This window comes from Dysidea avara, chromosome 6, assembly GCF_963678975.1.
Source record: "Dysidea avara chromosome 6, odDysAvar1.4, whole genome shotgun sequence".
NCBI classification, from domain to species: Eukaryota; Metazoa; Porifera; class Demospongiae; order Dictyoceratida; family Dysideidae; genus Dysidea; species Dysidea avara.
In genome coordinates, this window is record NC_089277.1 from 372,911 (window position 1) to 388,103 (window position 15,193).

At 39.1% G+C, this 15,193-nt stretch overlaps 1 protein-coding gene across 1 annotated transcript in view; it reads right to left on the minus strand.

The window, feature by feature from the left end:
* Window positions 1-9,469, minus strand: part of LOC136258378 (uncharacterized) — a 40,825-nt gene extending 31,356 nt beyond the window's left edge. The window contains exon 1 of the mRNA XM_066051688.1: window positions 9,267-9,469. Coding sequence (XP_065907760.1) covers window positions 9,267-9,357 — 91 coding nt within the window. The 5' untranslated portion in view covers window positions 9,358-9,469. The remainder of the gene's footprint in view (window positions 1-9,266) is intronic.
* Between the last annotated feature and the right edge of the window lie 5,724 nt (window positions 9,470-15,193).

Consider the following 15,193-nt stretch of genomic DNA (forward strand, 5'->3'; position numbering starts at 1 on the left):
GTAGCCTAAAGTTTCTCTTGTGGATTGCAATAGATCAAAACTTACTCTTGAACTTGCCGTGTGCAATACAGTTTTACCACCTGACTTTTATTCCACTCTCTCCAGCCAGTGCATTCTCTACACATTCTAACCATGAAATGGCCATCTTATATTTCATATCATACCTCCACTTCGCAAACATTACTTTCTTCTCCTGGAAAGCGCCACTCATGAAGTCAGTGTAGTGATAACTTCTTCACAAAATGGACTTTAACCCCAATAGATAATTGCAAGAGTAAATAATAGAGAAGAGAGTATCCAACTGCCATATACTATATCAAAAATGATCCTGTTAAGTCTTTCTGCATATTTCAGTAAAATTTAGGGTATCATAGAAGTGTTCATATCTAGTAATCATCACCTTCAACACTTACACACAATACAAAGCCTGTGTGCACACCACTTGTTAATAGACTAATTTAACACCTTCTTTGAAAATGTTTTAACAAGCAGAGTGGACTTTACAGGATCATTTTTGATATGGCATATGGCAGTTGGATACTCTCTTCTCTATTATTTGCTCTTGATAATTGGGATAAACACGAGCTGCATTGCTCTAGCTTACCCATGCGCATCAAGTCAATGCCTCGACAGGATCAAGAATTCACACAGCAATTAAATAGCTTCAGTAAGGAAAGGTAACGATATGACAACAATAGTACTATAGTTGTTATAAAGACTAATAATAAAGAATTACAGTTGAGAAAGATTTGATCAGCACAAATGGCCGACCGACGGCTACATTGATCGTTCAACAGCATCACTTAGTCGGAAAACGGCTGATGGTCGACCGTTATATTGTACTATGCCTTTGGAATAAAAAATTTTTGATAATGATTTACAAAACATGCTGTACTTGATGTTACTGAGGTAGATGAGATCTGTAGTTTGTACGAAGGGATTAAAAACAAACACTTACCTGTCTCTAACATTGCTGAATCACAATGAAGTTATAGAAAACTGTTTGTTCTTGCCACAAAATCTCCTACTGCAAAGCTGTGGCTGCAGTATATTGATTATATAGAAACTTTGAAATTGTTTATAAGAGCTGAAAGATCAGGCACTTACACCTCATTGCTGTTGCAAACATGGTTAACCTCTTTGCTGCCACCGGTCTCGTTAATTATTCCAAAAACTTACACTTTTATTTACAACTACTACAGCAGTTACCACCTGATCATTCATGGTTATATCAGTGCTTTATTGAGCATGGATTTCATGTTGTTCAAAGTAGTCAACACTGGGCAGGACTATGGATACATATGGCAATTGAACAAGCAATGATGAGAGTCGTGGAGGACTTACAAGAGGAAAGGGAGTGGTTGAAGCCATACATCTGTGGTGGATATATAGTATGCACAAGTGCATGATGCCAACACTGCACACACAGATTTGCAGCACAGAACTAGCGAACAGCATGTTGAATTGGGAGCTTTTAGATTGTGAGGATGTTAGGTCTTTTCAGAGATGGTTTGATCAACATGAGCCTTTTGATTTGGATGAGCACCGACTTCATTCTTTATCATCAGGATTAACTGCTACTGATGGTGGTGGCATCAATTGTGATAAAAATGAAGAGGTTGGTATGAAGCTTCAAAAGCAACTTGATAATATCAGCATCACTTAAGAGAAGCAAGCAAATTAAATCTTTAGAACACTTGTACCGAGGAATGCAGGTTGATAAGCAGAAAGTACACATCAATCCAACTCTGTTGTTTTCTAGGCTATTGTACAAAGAGAAGAGGACATGGCCCCCTACTTCGACTATGAGCTCACACCAATGCCAACATCTTTGTTCAAAGACAACACTATGTGTAAAATCACAATTATCAAAACCCCATGGTGTGATCGAGATAGACAATGAATGTCAGGATAAGACCACAAAGACTCCTGTCTATGTCAAGATTGATGCACCTGAAAACTTACTGGTGTCTGAAGGAGTGTCTATAGACAACTAGATATAATTAGCTACCATCCAGAGGTGTAACCTTCTTCTGTGGCAAGGCCAATGACAGTGCCCAGCAAGGTACAAGTGAAGGAGAGTCCCACATGTGTGGTTCCAGCAATTGGCGAGAACATCACAATGATCAATCGCAATACCAACACATTGAGGATTAATGATGGGTGGGAGTGAACCACTAGTTAACAATGTGGGCTCTGAGAGAGGGAATACCAAACTGATGGATGTAGCCCAACGGAAAGCCAAGCTTCTAAAACGTTTGAATGGCGGGATCTCTAACAGTACGCTATCTACTAAGGAATATCAACAGGGGTTGTCCTTTCTAGAGAATCATGATGAGTTCTGCTTATGGGACAGTGATAGAGGTAGAGTACAATATAACGGTCGGCCCTTGGCCATTTTCCGACCAAGCGATGCTGTTGATCGATCAATGTAGCTGTCGGTTGGCCATTTGTGCTGATCAAATTTTTTACAACTGTAATTCTTTATTATTAGTCTCTATAACATGTAATATATAGTTATTATTATTGTTGTATCGTTAACTTTCCTTACCGAAGCACTACGTGAAGTCTTGATCCCGTCGAAGCATCGACTCGATGCGCATGCGTAAGCTAGAGCACTGCACCTAGTATTTACCCAAATTATTGATTGTGGGTTACTGTCGATGTTGTGAAGAAGTGATCACTACACTGACTACACGAGTGGCGCCTTCCAAGAGAAGAAAAGAAAGTAATGTTTGCGAAGTGGAGGTACGATATTAAGTATAAGATGGCCATTCCGTGGTCTGTAGAGATGCAGTGGCTGGAGAAGTGGAAAAGTCACGTGATAAAAGTGTTATGCACACGGAAAGTTTGAGAGTAAGTTTTGATCTATTGCTATTCACAAGAGAAACTTTAGCAATTACTAGTTGATAATTCAATCTGTGCTGACTCAACACCACTTGTAACAAAGCATTTAGCCTAGCTAAGTCTATAAACTGGCTGTACAATACATTGATTCATAGTTTTTTTTGTAAAATATGTATGCAGCAACACAAATTTTGTACATGTATTACTAATAAACAATTAATTCTCTGTAAAATGCATGTGCATAAAGTTCAGTGATAAGTAGCTGAAAGTGGTCTCAGATTCAATCTCAGAGTGATCCTTTTTCAAAAATTTTCTGGGGGGGACATGCCCCCAGACCCCCCTAGAAGGCTTGTACTACACACTGCGGGGTGTGTTTCGCACACTAGGATAGTACACCTCTATCTTATGGCCATGCAATTTCAGAAATGGCCAATCAAATTTACTTTTGATTGGCCATTCTGTCCGAGCAATAATTTTCCCTAATATTGTACACTGTAGAGGTGTGACTAACCTAGTAGAGATGACCATTGAGACTGGTGAGGCAGCGCCCAAGTGACAGGATGTATGGAGGACACCATTTGCAGTGAGGAAAGAGGTAGCAGTCCAGTAGTACAAGATGCTTCAACAGAATGTTATTCAGCCATCAAGCAGTCCATGGGCCAGCCCAATTGTGTTGGTACAGAAGAAGGATGGTAACCTATGTTTCTGCATAGATTACCAAAGTCTCAACTCAGTTACTAATTCAGACCGCTTTCCCCTCCCAACAATTGATGACGTGCCAGACTATTGGGAAATACGAAGTACTTTTTAACATTGGACCTGGTTATTGGCAGGTCAAGATGAGTGAAGCATCTAAGGAGAAGACAGCATTTGTCACTCCAGATGGGCTACCATAGACTCCGCACATGGTTCACTCCAGATGGGCTACCATAGACTCCGCACATGGTTATTAAACACATATTGCCTGTTAAGCGCATATGGTAGACTTGTGCTAGACACCTGTTTATTAAGCGCATATGGTTGAAATCGCCTATGCCACCTCGTGCAACGTAGAATTGTTATCAGAATAAGTCAGACATGTCACAACACACTCGATGCCTTGCCAGGCCCATGTCTAGCAGATACTGCTGTCTGTAATAACGATAGCTCTAGTTGCTACCTGATTTCCATTTCCACGACTGAAGCAAACTATTAACTGGTGTTCAATTCATTTGAAAACTGTAGTGGGCACAACCAATTCCCTCCTAATAGAAATTCCTTACCGTAATTTATAAGCGCATGTGCTTAACAAGCATAGTAAATTTCATAAATAATTCCTCCGAAAATTATAAACGCATGCGCCTAATAACCAGAGTCTACAGTATTTGAAGTTCGTGTCATGCCTTTTGGCTTAGCAAATTCTCCAACTGTGTTCCAATGTCTGATGCACCAAGTCATAAACAGGTTAAATCCAATGGAAGGCAGGGCTTTTTAAGTGTGCACATCGATGATCTGCTTGTCTATTCAAGGACACTAGAGGAACACCTCAGTCACTTGAGCAGAATGATGGATAGATAAGGAAAGCTAACTTAAAACTCCAACCAGCTAAGTGTCACTTCTTCAGGGAGTTGGTAGAATTCCTGGGACATGTCCTCACCCCTCAGGCTATCTTGCCAAACCCAAAGTCACATCACTGAGCTCCGCTAATTTCTTGAACTGGCCTCTTATCACCGGCGTTTCATTGCCACTTTTGCTAAAGTAGCTTCACCTCTACATCAACTTACTGGTAAAGATGTGAAAACAGATTGGAATGAGACATGCCAGACTGCTTTCAGTGAGTTAAAACAACGTCTACTTAGGTCCCCAATTTTAGTTTACCCAGACTTTGACTTCAAATTTGTTCTTGAAATAGAAGCCAGTATTGATGGACAAGGTGCCATATTGTCACAGAAGAAACTTGATGATAAACTTCAGTAGCATTCGCAAGTAGGTCTACCTTAGTGACTGAAAAGTACTATAGTATCACTGAACTGGAAACCCTGGCAGTGGTGTGGGCTATACAGCACTTTTAAGCAAGCATATTTGTATGGGCATGATGTAACTGTCATCACCAATCACTCTGCTGTCAAGAAAGACTGGAAGAAGACGGGCCGCTGCACCTAGCCACCTACAAGGCTAACTACCACACAAATACCATGTGACCGGATTTGACAAAACCAGGCTTCCACACACATCCAGATTTGCGACTTTGAAGAACCATAAATGAATTTGGGAGTAAGCTATCACTTTCAAATTTTGAACAGTTATTGCACCATGCAGTAAAAGAATTTTGTGAAAATTGTAGGTCAATAGCATATTTGGTGGCCAAGCTACAACTGGTTAAAGTTGAAGAATTGGATGTGTGTGGAAGCCTGGTTTTGTCAAATCCGGTCACAATGTGGAGGAAAGATGATCGGTCACTTATCTGGTAATCTATTGTATGCTACAATGTGTTACAGTTGGTGGTGGAGAATATGTATTTTGACGACATTACTTTTTGTAGAAATTGTGCTGAGTGTGCCATTGCGATAAGAGTGGGAAGGGAGAAGAGGCCACCTCTCCATCCTATACCAGTAACACGGCCACTTCAAATATGGGGCATAGACATAATGGAGTTGCCTAAGACAGCCAAGGGCAATAAATCTGTTATGGTGATGCAAGACTTCTTAACCAAATGGCTCCTAGTTTTCCCTGCGCCTGAGAAAGCTAATTGATTCACTAGGCTCTTAGTTGATGAAGTGTTGTCAATGTATGGTGTACCCAAGTCCCTGCTCTAAGACCAAGACACTAATCTACCGGCAAATGTGGTGCAAGATGCCTGCCAACTGTTATGCATAACAAAGCTTTGGATTGCTATCTGTCTGGAGTATTGTGGGCTTATAGGAATACTCCACATGAAGCAACAAAGGAGAAACCATCTTATCTACTTTTTGGCACTGACTGCTGTTCCCCTACAGAAGTGGCATTTCTTCCAATGTAGCCAGTAGAACACACTGATGTCACAGTACAAAGAAGTTGTGCTGTCTTTGTCATGAGAAAGAGAACTGGCTGTTGCTAACATTAGGACAGCTCAGAAGAATTACAAAACTGAATATGACATGCGTGCAGCTCATATGAGCCTTAAGGTTGGGGACCTAGTGCTGGTCCAATTCCCCAAGAGGAAAGTGGAAAAACCCATCTCAGCCATGGCATGGGCCATACAGAGTAATCCAATGTAATGCTCCAGATGTAAGTGCACCAATGAAGGGTTTGCCCATGCCCTCAGCTACCAATTGGTTACTACTGGTATGGTGGGAAGCACACAGTTTGGGAAAACTCCAGATTGGATAGAGAAGTAACTCTCTGAAGGTTCATGTCTGATGGTTCAAAGGTTACACTAGACTGAAAGTAAGTGGTATTTAAGGTGTAAATGGTTTTGCTTGTAGCCAACATGCGTTTGTGCCATGTTTTCTCGAGTGATAGATATGCTGGTAGTTTGTATCATAGTGGGTTCATAATAGGGATTGCCTTTGTTTTTTTTGTTGTTTTTTTTGTTGCAAAAACTCTAATAGAACACACGCCTAAAAACAACCTTGGAAAGCATCCTCCAACTCAAAACAACCCCCTGGTGGTTATTTGCAATGAGTATTGGTCCACTAGTAAGTATCAAGTGAAAAGAAAACAGTATGTGTATTTGGGACACAACTGAAATTTGCCGTTTTGTTCATCTTCATATTATTATTCTTGTTTCACTTATGTGCAGCAAAAATTATCCACCTTTTCGAGCTAAAAACTATATAGCCATGCTTACTGAGTCCTTCCGCCTGTCCATGACCTATTAATAAGCACGTATTCCATGAATCACAAACCACCTCGAAAATTTTCTTCTAAGTTCTCTTTCACCATTACACTATTGGCAGCATTTCTGTATAGTAAAGAAGCCGTATAACAATAAAGTTATAGGATTCCATTGTCAGTGTGAGCTTTTTTGGACTTTGTTAGCGACTCTAGGCTGTAGCAACACTTCTTACACTTAGCAGATCGCCCATAGTATCTCTGCATGGTGAATATACTACTTCCTGTAAGAGGACGATCACGATTTTCTATCAGCGACCATACAAGTGCTCTCACACGAAGATGTAACGAAGTGATAGTGCTGTCACCAGAGATTATTGGTTGTTATGAATGTGGTTTCTATAAACTATTTCCTTTTGGCGCAAAGCCTAAAGTTGGGTGGAGTTAGTTAGTTGTTGTTAATTAAAATTTGTGAGTGTCATAATTGTCTCACCACATTGCCAGTGTATACAACATGGCTTCATGCTGTTGATAACCTGTGATTGATATTGCAGCTGACTTTATTGTTGTGTGTATCCAAGACTAGCTACTCTGCAGTCTACAAACTAGCTGTATATGATGTGGTGTGTGTAATAACTTATTTGTGGATGCCACATATTGTTTGTGGGAAGCCATAAGTATTCATACATGTCCACAGCATAGATTTCATCATGGTATATACCCATGTAATGGATACAATACTAACATGAACAACAAACTCTACTCTTTTCTGACATGCCATTTATAGTACTGTGCACCAGTGAGCCAATCATAATAATATGCTCAATACAATATTGTGGTCCATGCACCCCTGGAGAAACTGCACATGATTCTTACTGTGCTGAAACAATAAATGCACAACCACTGACTATTTTTAACTTATAATTATATGTTTGTCAAAGTCCATGCGTGTGTAAGAGTAAGAGGTTAGAGGTCACTACGTAAGAGGTCACTACATACAAGTGTAAGAGAAACTTAGGAATTTTCAGTATGAGTAGGGACTGCAATGATAAAAAGCACTGAAACAAGCCGCTGAGACGAAACACAACTGAGTGCATGCATTTTAATCCCTACCTTAGCCATACGTCATAGCAGGCTAAAGTAGGGATTAAATGCATGCACTCAGTTGTGTTTTGTCTCAGCAGCTTGTTTCAGTGCTTTTTATTGTTGCAGTCCCTACTCATACTGAAAATTCCTAATTTTGTCTTACACTTGTTTGTGTACTTTTTTTTCGTAAACACACACATGAATCACATTATATCAATTTCAATGTGTTGTGATTATATTACAGGATAGTAGCTGATGGTGGGACATATCCTATGAGTGCAAACCAAGAAAACTTGAAGCCCCGTGCCCAGACCACTTATATATCAATTTCAATGTGCTGCTATAAACTAGTACATTGAAATACAGGGATAGCAGCTGCTGGTGAGACATGTCCTATGAGTGAAACCCAGGGGAACTTGAGGCTCGTGCCCAGACCACTTAGCTATGAAAGAAACTTTTAAACATAATCAGCAACAAGGTGTATGTTGATTGGGCTACAAAAACGGACTTGTATTCTATTATTTTAAGGCACGCTTGTTTAGTCTATTGCTAGAACTCTTACATGTAGTTTCTAGACACTGGATTGAACGCAGCATACACAAGTACAGTAGCTATTCCCAGACGAGTATTCCATGGCGTGGCTTAAAACACGTGTATTCCAATAATTATTTTGGGGACGCAATGATGTGGTCTGATGGAAGCCGTACCCATGAGCGATGGTCATGATAAAGAAGGATCAAAGGTAAAACAGTAACCAATAGTGTATACATAGTAGGATATTTAAAATACTAAAGGTTTCATCTCCATGAAATTCAAAGCGTTTCCGCCAAAGAAGTAAGGCTGTAGCTGTAGCCAATTTTCCGCTACGCTTGACTGAACGCATCAGGCAGGCAGGCAGTGAGGCAGTAGAAAATTCGCGAAAATAATTTTTTTTTTTAATTTCATAGCACGTCGACAAAAACGCTTCAGGCCATTCTGAAGACACATTTGAGCTTGTTTATGCCTGACCAATACTGTCAAGTGGCCGTGAAGGGTTTGAGAAGATGATTTTTGGCAGATTTATTCTCGAGACACCTTCGTCATCCCTACCATACAGTACAACCGTGCTGTATGATATTTTTCTCGAAACATAAATGGCCATAACTTTCACAAACTTTAGTGTAAGGACTTGATATAATGCTCAACGGATTCACCATGTCATAATAAATGGCAGTTGGTTTTTTGCTGCAAGCACCTAAGTTATGAAGGCTTAATGATAAAAGTCTGAAAATCATGAAGAGGAAAGGTCTACAGTTTATTGGGTTGTTGAGGCCCCGGGTTAGCCTTTGAAGAGGTCCACAAATGAATGGAGACTAGTTCTATAATGGGCCCTTGTAACAAAAGTAAGCAATTTGGGAGATACAGCGCTGAAACTAACAATGTAGCAACACATGTGTTTCAAAAAAAGTATTTCAGGGGCAAAAGGGTTGTTTTGAGGACCCACAAAAAAATTGTGTACACTATATATAGTGCTAGTATACAATAGTTACATGTACACTCACCTTGTGTAGGTACAGAAAGTAGTAATGACTTGATCAGTATTGGATTCCTACATGTGACTGACATAATGATATCAGATATCTTGAAATCCATATCTAGTTCGTTGCCTTCAAAAAATGCAGTAGCATAGCCAGATTTGAGTTCGGGATAATGCGTCTGAACTTCTTCAATAACATCGACAACACACCCCCCAGGAGGCACTTTCACTCTGAATGGCTTTAGTGCATTCTCATACTTTACCCATACGTTAACAAGCTAGATAATATGACAATCAGTATAATAACTACAGCATACAAGTGGAATGAACATTGTCATCACATTCATACTTGATACATGTATTTAAATATTTTAGCTATTGCTCCTTCATAAAAAAGTACTAGGACAAGGCCTAATAGGTCATTATTTGCCACCTAGGTGAATCACTTATATTATCAAACAGTACTGATCGGACCAATAGTGGCGTGTGTCACCTAAAATGTTGCATTCAAAAAATCATCCTAATGTAAAGACACCTTACACAACAAAAACCACCTTTATGGAACATTTAAAACAAGACTTTCAGGTAGCTAGATGTTGATTTTTTTTAATCCCTAAAACTCAAAATTTAGCTTACTGACTGACCAGTCACAAGGCTAGAGGCCAAAGGATGCTTGTATGGTCATTGGCCACAATAACAAACTCACCAGTGGGATGTGCCTTTAGGTATAGGCCCTCTCTGCCTTTCTTTTGTAGTGTGACTGACTAGAACTTAAAACGTGTTGATGTGATTTATTAACTTAAATGCATACACAGTTGCGTTTGTACAGTAAGGTTGCACTGCACACCCATGTGTATACAGTGGAACTTCAGTTATCCAGACCCCACTTATCCGGATTCTCGGACCACTTCTGGTCCCAAGATCGGATAGCTGAGGTTCCACTGTAAATTGCATGTACTTGTACACACTTCACATTGCTAGCTATAATGTAACTGTATCATTGGTTTGTATGAGACTTGACACTTAGCTGTAGTCAGGAACTATTACATGGTGTAACTGTATCATTGGTTTATATGAGACTTGACACTTAGCTGTAGTCAGGAACTATTACATGGTGTAACTGTATCATTGGTTTATATGAGACTTGACACTTAGCTGTAGTCAGGAACTATTACATGGTGTAACTGTACCATTGGTTTATATGAGACTTGACACTTAGCTGTAGTCAGGAACTATTACATGGTGTAACTGTATCATTGGTTTGTATGAGACTTGACACTTAGCTGTAGTCAGGAACTATTACATGGTGTAACTGTATCATTGGTTTATATGACACTTGACACTTAGCTGTAGTCAGGAACTATTACATGGTGTAACTGTATCATTGGTTTATATGAGACTTGACACTTAGCTGTAGTCAGGAACTATTACATAGTGTAACTGTATCATTGGTTTATATGAGACTTGACACTTAGCTGTAGTCAGGAACTATTACATGGTGTAACTGTATCATTGGTTTATATGAGACTTGACACTTAGCTGTAGTCAGGAACTATTACATGGTGTAACTGTATCATTGGTTTATATGAGACTTGACACTTAGCTGTAGTCAGGAACTATTACATGGTGTAACTGTATCATTGGTTTGTATGAGACTTGACACTTAGCTGTAGTCAGGAACTATTACATGGTGTAACTGTATCATTGGTTTATATGAGACTTGACACTTAGCTGTAGTCAGGAACTATTACATGGTGTAACTGTATCATTGGTTTATATGACACTTGACACTTAGCTGTAGTCAGGAACTATTACATGGTGTAACTGTATCATTGGTTTATATGACACTTGACACTTAGCTGTAGTCAGGAACTATTACATGGTGTAACTGTATCATTGGTTTATATGAGACTTGACACTTAGCTGTAGTCAGGAACTATTACATGGTGTAACTGTATCATTGGTTTATATGAGACTTGACACTTAGCTGTAGTCAGGAACTATTACATGGTGTAACTGTATCATTGGTTTATATGACACTTGACACTTAGCTGTAGTCAGGAACTATTACATGGTGTAACTGTATCATTGGTTTATATGACACTTGACACTTAGCTGTAGTCAGGAACTATTACATGGTGTAACTGTATCATTGGTTTATATGAGACTTGACACTTAGCTGTAGTCAGGAACTATTACATGGTGTAACTGTATCATTTGTTTATATGAGACTTGACACTTAGCTGTAGTCAGGAACTATTACATGGTGTAACTGTATCATTGGTTTATATGACACTTGACACTTAGCTGTAGTCAGGAACTATTACATGGTGTAACTGTATCATTGGTTTATATGAGACTTGACACTTAGCTGTAGTCAGGAACTATTACATGGTGTAACTGTATCATTGGTTTATATGACACTTGACACTTAGCTGTAGTCAGGAACTATTACATGGTGTAACTGTATCATTGGTTTGTATGAGACTTGACACTTAGCTGTAGTCAGGAACTATTACATGGTGTAACTGTATCATTGGTTTATATGAGACTTGACACTTAGCTGTAGTCAGGAACTATTACATGGTGTAACTGTATCATTGGTTTATATGAGACTTGACACTTAGCTGTAGTCAGGAACTATTACATGGTGTAACTGTATCATTGGTTTATATGACACTTGACACTTAGCTGTAGTCAGGAACTATTACATGGTGTAACTGTATCATTGGTTTATATGAGACTTGACACTTAGCTGTAGTCAGGAACTATTACATGGTGTAACTGTATCATTGGTTTATATGAGACTTGACACTTAGCTGTAGTCAGGAACTATTACATGGTGTAACTGTATCATTGGTTTATATGAGACTTGACACTTAGCTGTAGTCAGGAACTATTACATGGTGTAACTGTATCATTGGTTTATATGAGACTTGACACTTAGCTGTAGTCAGGAACTATTACATGGTGTAACTGTATCATTGGTTTATATGAGACTTGACACTTAGCTGTAGTCAGGAACTATTACATGGTGTAACTGTATCATTGGTTTATATGAGACTTGACACTTAGCTGTAGTCAGGAACTATTACATGGTGTAACTGTATCATTGGTTTATATGAGACTTGACACTTAGCTGTAGTCAGGAACTATTACATGGTGTAACTGTACCATTGGTTTATATGAGACTTGACACTTAGCTGTAGTCAGGAACTATTACATGGTGTAACTGTATCATTGGTTTATATGAGATTTGACACTTAGCTGTAGTCAGGAACTATTACATGGTGTAACTGTATCATTGGTTTATATGAGACTTGACACTTAGCTGTAGTCAGGAACTATTACATGGTGTAACTGTATCATTGGTTTATATGAGACTTGACACTTAGCTGTAGTCAGTACATGGTGTCAAAAGAGTGATGAGGAGGACAAAGGTAAGTCCATGATCTGTATATTGTACTGCGGTTGGCGAAAAGGCACGTCTCGGGATGAAGCAATGTCGAACAGTGAAAAAATCAAGCCTGTAGCCTTATCCATTGTCGAGTTATGCTTGACTGAAGGCATCGGTTAGTTAGTTAGTCATAATAAAATTCTGTGCCGCTATACTATTAGTCAGCCAGTCAGTCAGTAGAAAATTCCATTAAATAAAATTTTTTTTTAAATTCCGTAGCAACTTGTTGAAAGCGTTTCAGGTTGCTCTGAAAGCTTGTTTGGCCTAACCAATACTGCCTCATCGTCACTGAAAATTGAGGCTGTTTTTTTGGGTGATTTTATTTCGTGGGCCACGCCTACTCCTTTGTGGTCCCTACTATACACTACTATCTGTATGATGACATAAAAGAAAAGTCTGTTACGTAAAACAGTCATATAATTAGTTCTAATAGCATGCTGAACATGACTGTGATTAGGCTGTCCACTGTGATTTTTAGTCTCATCAGTTAGAATTAAAGCCTAAATAGAGTTTGCATGCTTTTTTTGAAACTCTTCAAAGCCTCGTTCATCAGTACCAAGTGCCATCACCAGTAATGACAGTAAGAATGAGGATAATTCTATTGTGTGGGTGATCACTCCAAGAGACAATGCATCAGGCCTATCAATTCTGCTTTACAAAAATACAACAAGAAATGGGAAAAGGGTTTCACATGGCTAGAGTACGATGAAAACTATTAAGGTGCATTTTGTAAGGTGTGCCGAAAGTCAAAACCTACTCGGACTCAAAACTTCACAAGTGGTGGTGTATGGGTAACTAAGCCATTCCAGAACTGAACAGGTGGTTGAAAAGATGAGAATACATGAAAGAGTGATAATTATAAGAAACACATAGAAGCTGAATCTATTGTTAGGGAACAGTTATACATCACTTCCAATGCATTGGGGATTCTGACAGGAGCAAGAATTGAAATACAATAAGGTCATTTCTTCGGTGCACTTGCTTTTTCTGTAAGCAATTCCTTACACAACAAATTTTAATAAGCTTGTTGATCTTGCTGTTTCCTGTGGGAGATCTCGATGTATTCATCCATATGGTAGCAAGGAATGCATCCTATACTTCAACTCAATTTTTTTTTTAATTAATTTTATTGTATAAATTGAATGTACATTGAAAGTTTATATATGATAGCATATATGTGGCCGGATTTCACATAACAAGGCTTCCACACACACAAAATCAAACTTACGTTTTTACCAGAAATGGATTGCTGGCCTAATACACTATCATATTCCACACTGTACTTCCTTCAGGACTGGCAAGTCTGGTTTCTGTGGCAGCTTTCTTCCGACCCTGTCAAAGCCACGAGTGGGAGATTGGTGCCATTGAATGGCCATGGCTTTGTGATAATGGTGTGTGGTGAGCTGGGACTTCACAGAGAGCTCACCAATAGTGTTCTCAGTCAATTTGGAGTGATTTGAGGGCCATGGAGGGCCATGGAGAGCCCAAACTTGGCCTCTGGATTCCAATCATCTTCTTTCTTCATTTTATACCCCTATATTAAGCCCACCCACCGCCCCCACCCTATTACTACCACCTGTGATATTATTACCCACTCGAGAAAAGCTGCCCAAAACAGGGCTAATTTTGGGTATCAGAAATGTATACACCCACTCAGTGATAGCTAGTAAATAGATGCATACTTGGTGCAAATTGTGTTTGCACAGCTGTAGGCACTGGGAAGTTATTACACAATGATTACTTAAAATCGCCATATCTCCTAACGAGGCTTTGTGCGTCGAAGCTGGGTTTTGTCAAATTCAGTCACATATACTCTATGCCCGCGGTTGTAGTGGCTTGGGTCTCTATTGTGTAATGCTGACAATTAGGCACCCACAAGCATTTTCCCATGAAGCCTTAAACGGATATTTCGACATTGCTTGGATTGTGAGAAAGGCTGCTACAGCCGGTTATCCTGTGATTCTTCAAAAATGGGATAACTAATTCTACAAAACCAACTTTACTCGAGATAAAGAATCGACAGCACACAGTTTAGTTCAAACCCCATGTTTTAACTCATTGCCAAACGCAAGTTATACTATTTCGCTTTAAATTAGAACTAGTCTTACATTTCATGGCTTAGAGCCTTAAATTTTTTACAATACATTATTGAAAACTATCACCACACCATTCCTTGCTAGAAGGTCCTATCAAAAAACCACAAGCACTCTTTTACAGCAAAAAATACTATGGTTACCCATCTGAAAATTTAAAGCCTATCGGTTTAAAAATCACGGACTAGTTCTAATTTTAGCATCAAGGTTTAAAAGCTGAGGCACGTGCAGCTGTTTCTCTGACCACAGTTATTGTTGCTTAATTGCGTAACCAGAGTAATGGTCGATAAATTACGGGTTACTTTATTAATTGCACCATGATGAAGAAGATACAAGACTTACTTTACTTTCTTCACGTATATCGCTCTTCCTTCTTCACTTGTGGCTATCATAAAACATTGT